Raw genomic sequence first — 3,417 nt, 5'->3', positions numbered from 1 at the left:
AATCTGAACATTCTTAACATCATTGCTTCAAAAAGAAAGGACTCCTGATTAGACTTAATCCCATAAACTGTGTGCAACATAGTGTTTCAGGCATGCAAGTTTAAAGTTGATTATATGTATATTTCTTTCTTCCATATTGTTAATATTTGTGGGAAAGTGGCAGTCCTGGGAACAGTTACCTAATCAACTGCTATTATTAGTCTGTTAGAAAAGCAAAATGTGTGTTCACAAGTATCACTTAGTGCTTTCCTGTTTGTTTTTTTTGTTTGCAACTTCCAGGTCATCCTTTTCCGGCTTTTCAGACACTTGTGCCTGGAGGTTCCCCCAGGGGATCTTTGCCCAGCCAGTTTTATGGGTGCCCTCATATCAGACATGGCAGTCAATGACTGCATTATGCTTTGACCTTTTTAATGAGGAGATTCACAAGGAGGGACCTGATTGAGAGGCTTAAGAGTTATTGTCCTTTCCTTTTTAAAAAGTATGATGCGTGGACCTTTTATTTACTTAATGTAGTAAGGATCCTTTATGTCCTTAGGATTGTCCATTGTCCAAACTTAGAAAAATACCTAGTCCTAAATGTGAAAGTTTTCACTCTCAGTGAAATGCCAAACAAACAAACAACAGAGAATAAGGCTTGGGAGATCCCCATAGGGAAAGTAGAATCATTTTGTTGGCATTCCAGATTCCTAGGGAGGAATCTTGAAATGCTGACTGGTCAGGTACAACCCTCATATTTCGACAGAATCCCAGTTGAAACAAAGAACCTATTCCGTTTCTTTCAAGTCTACCAAATGAGATTTCTTGATAATCTTCACACCTGGAAATGTTTTTCCATGTACCTAGGGTGCATTTTTCCTGTAGCAGTTAAGTTCTCTTTCCCTCCTGGTCTTTGAGCATAAATGAGTCGATAAATGAACTTGACTTACATTTTTCTCCCGCCACAGTTTTGCTTGTGAATGTATTCATCTCTAGAAATCTTACCAGTCTTTTGGGTCCCAGCTCTCGTCCTGCCCCTTAGGGAACACTGTCTTCAGCACCCAGCCAGGAGGGTCTTGCTGTCTGATAACTGTTCAGCCGTGCTCCACACTGCTCACTTAGCACTCGTTTTCCTGCTTTGCATTGCAGTTACTTTGTGTGCTGTCCTAGCTCACTTTAAAGTAGAAAACTAGGGCTGGCTGGTTACTAGTTGGTTAGCACATAGCCTTGTAACACCAAGGTCAGGGGTTCAGATTCCCATGCTGGTCAGAGGCAAAAAGAAAAGAAAAGAAAAAAAAGTAAAAACTGTAATGGGAGGGCCCGTGTCTTGTCCACCTTCCTTTTAAGTATTTCCTCACAGGGCAGTGGCTCTTATTTTCATGCGTCCTGATAGTAGTTTATGTAGAATTTGTCCTCTTGAGGTAATATGCCATTGTTTTTTTCTCCAACTCAAATCAACAGTACCTTGGCAGGGATGATACATGGAAGCAAAATGAGACATAAGATTACTTCCAGTCATAAGCGCCCATGGTTCTGCAACTTCTTTGTCAGATCTTAAGAAACAGGATACCACCCAATATATAAATATAGTTTTACATGACATGTGGTCTCAATTGATAAAGATTGGGCAAAGATCAATGTTTTAGTCCGTTTTGTGCTGCTATAACAGAATTACCCGAGACTGGGTAATTTATAAAGAAGAGAGGTTTATTTGGCTTATGATTCTGGGACAGCTGCATCTGGTACGGGCCTCAGGCTGCTTCTACTCATGGTGGAAAGTGGCAGGCAGCTGGCAGGTACAAGCAGATCATGTGGCGAGAGGAAGTAAGAGAGAGAGAAGCAAGAGAGAGAGAGGTGCCAGGGTCTTTAAGCAAGGAGCTGTGGCGGGAACTAACAGAGCGAGAACTCACTCATTAATCCCCCTCCACAGGGAGAGCATTAATTCATTCATGAGGGATCTGCCCCCATGACTCAATCAGTTTCCAACACTGCCACATCAGAGATCAAATTTCCACATGAGTTTTGGAGGGGACAACACATCCAAACTCCATCAATCAATGTATTTCCTTTCTCCATATATCTCTTCCTTTCCCTTTTCCAGAGTCTCCCCTAATAAAATTTTCCTCAGAAGGAAAAGGTATATTTTTCCTCAGTCTTCCTTCTCACTTCATGATCCTTGTACTTAGGAAATTAAGAACTTTCTCTTCTTAGCTTTCAAAATGATTCTTGTTTCTGTTTCTTAGTTGTATTCTGCAGTCTTTTCGATTTCCTAGAGTCCTAGACTTTATCTGCCAATAATGCAGCTTCTAATTGCCCTGTCTTGTAGTCACAGCAGTATTCTACTGCTAATACTGGCTTTCAGATGGTTTCCAAGTTTAACAAGAGCACACCTGAATGGGGTTATTTTAGGAAGTAGTGATAAGAAGACTTTATTTTTTCTTTTTGTGCATTTGATTTGCCTATCAGTCTCCTTTAATGACTGGCAACAGATCTACCTCTCCCTTTCAGACATCAGCTAATAAAACGTGTTTATCAAAAGGACATACTTTACATACTTTAGCTGTTAGTGCTGAAAATTAATGGGATTATTTTCTGTAGAGGTTTAGTTTGCATAAAACTGATACTTGGTTGTGTAGATTTGTATGTATTACATTATAATTTTATTTTCTCCTAAAATACCTGTAAATGTAGTTTTTCAAAACAGCTAATATACTGCGTAATATCAATAAATATCTGCCTTTTGTGTAATGGTCATACATTTCAGAAATTTTGTATTCCTTTACTTATAATTTTTCATAGCTGTTGTTTATTGGTTTGATAAAGACCTAAGTACTGGTATATGACTAAGTACTGGTATATGAGTAATGCTATGAAATGTGCAGCTAAATTCTTGCTAGAGGTTATTTGGAATTGCGTTTCTAACCAGCTTTGATTTGCATAGTTTTAATCATAAAAAGAATAATCTCATATGCAGATCTTCTATCTACTAAAATCTAACTATATGTGCCTTGTGTTTAGAATTAAGCTAAACATAAAAAGAAAACTTCAGTGGTTTTTCGAAACGTTGGTTTAACAGTATTCTGTACTTAATTTTTATTAGAATAATAATCTCAGTGTAAATGTAATATTAACTATCTATCTCTCTTGATTCTATCTACCTACCTATCTATCTGTATTATTTCCTGTCATTACTAAGAAGTCTCTCAGTCACTCATTTATATTTCTTGTACAGAATTTGATGAACACTTTTCCTTTTTGCCCATTCTTTCATTTAGATTGGACATGTTTTTGGATATTTTCCAAAGGATTTAATCAAAGTAGTCCATGAATATACTAAAGAAGAGCTACAAGTTCCAACAGATGTAAGTTGTGGATTTCTTTTTTGTCCTCACTTATTCGGCTTATAAATTTATCAGTGATATTCAATTAACTATTTTTGAA

General features: G+C 37.5%; 1 protein-coding gene across 1 annotated transcript in view; it reads left to right on the top strand.

Moving 5' to 3' along the window:
- The window catches only part of LOC103610486 (melanoma inhibitory activity protein 3-like), a 43,825-nt gene that overhangs the window by 5,422 nt on the left and 34,986 nt on the right, over positions 1-3,417 (top strand). Inside the window, 1 exon segment of the mRNA XM_008594644.1 lies at positions 3,252-3,338. Within this exon segment, the coding sequence (XP_008592866.1) occupies positions 3,252-3,338 (87 nt within the window).

The sequence above is a fragment of the Galeopterus variegatus genome, unplaced genomic scaffold (genome assembly GCF_000696425.1).
Source record: "Galeopterus variegatus unplaced genomic scaffold, G_variegatus-3.0.2 Scaffold11226, whole genome shotgun sequence".
Lineage (NCBI taxonomy): Eukaryota > Metazoa > Chordata > Mammalia > Dermoptera > Cynocephalidae > Galeopterus > Galeopterus variegatus.
Note: the sequence above shows the minus strand (reverse complement) of the source record. Positions and strands in the feature narration are given on the sequence as shown.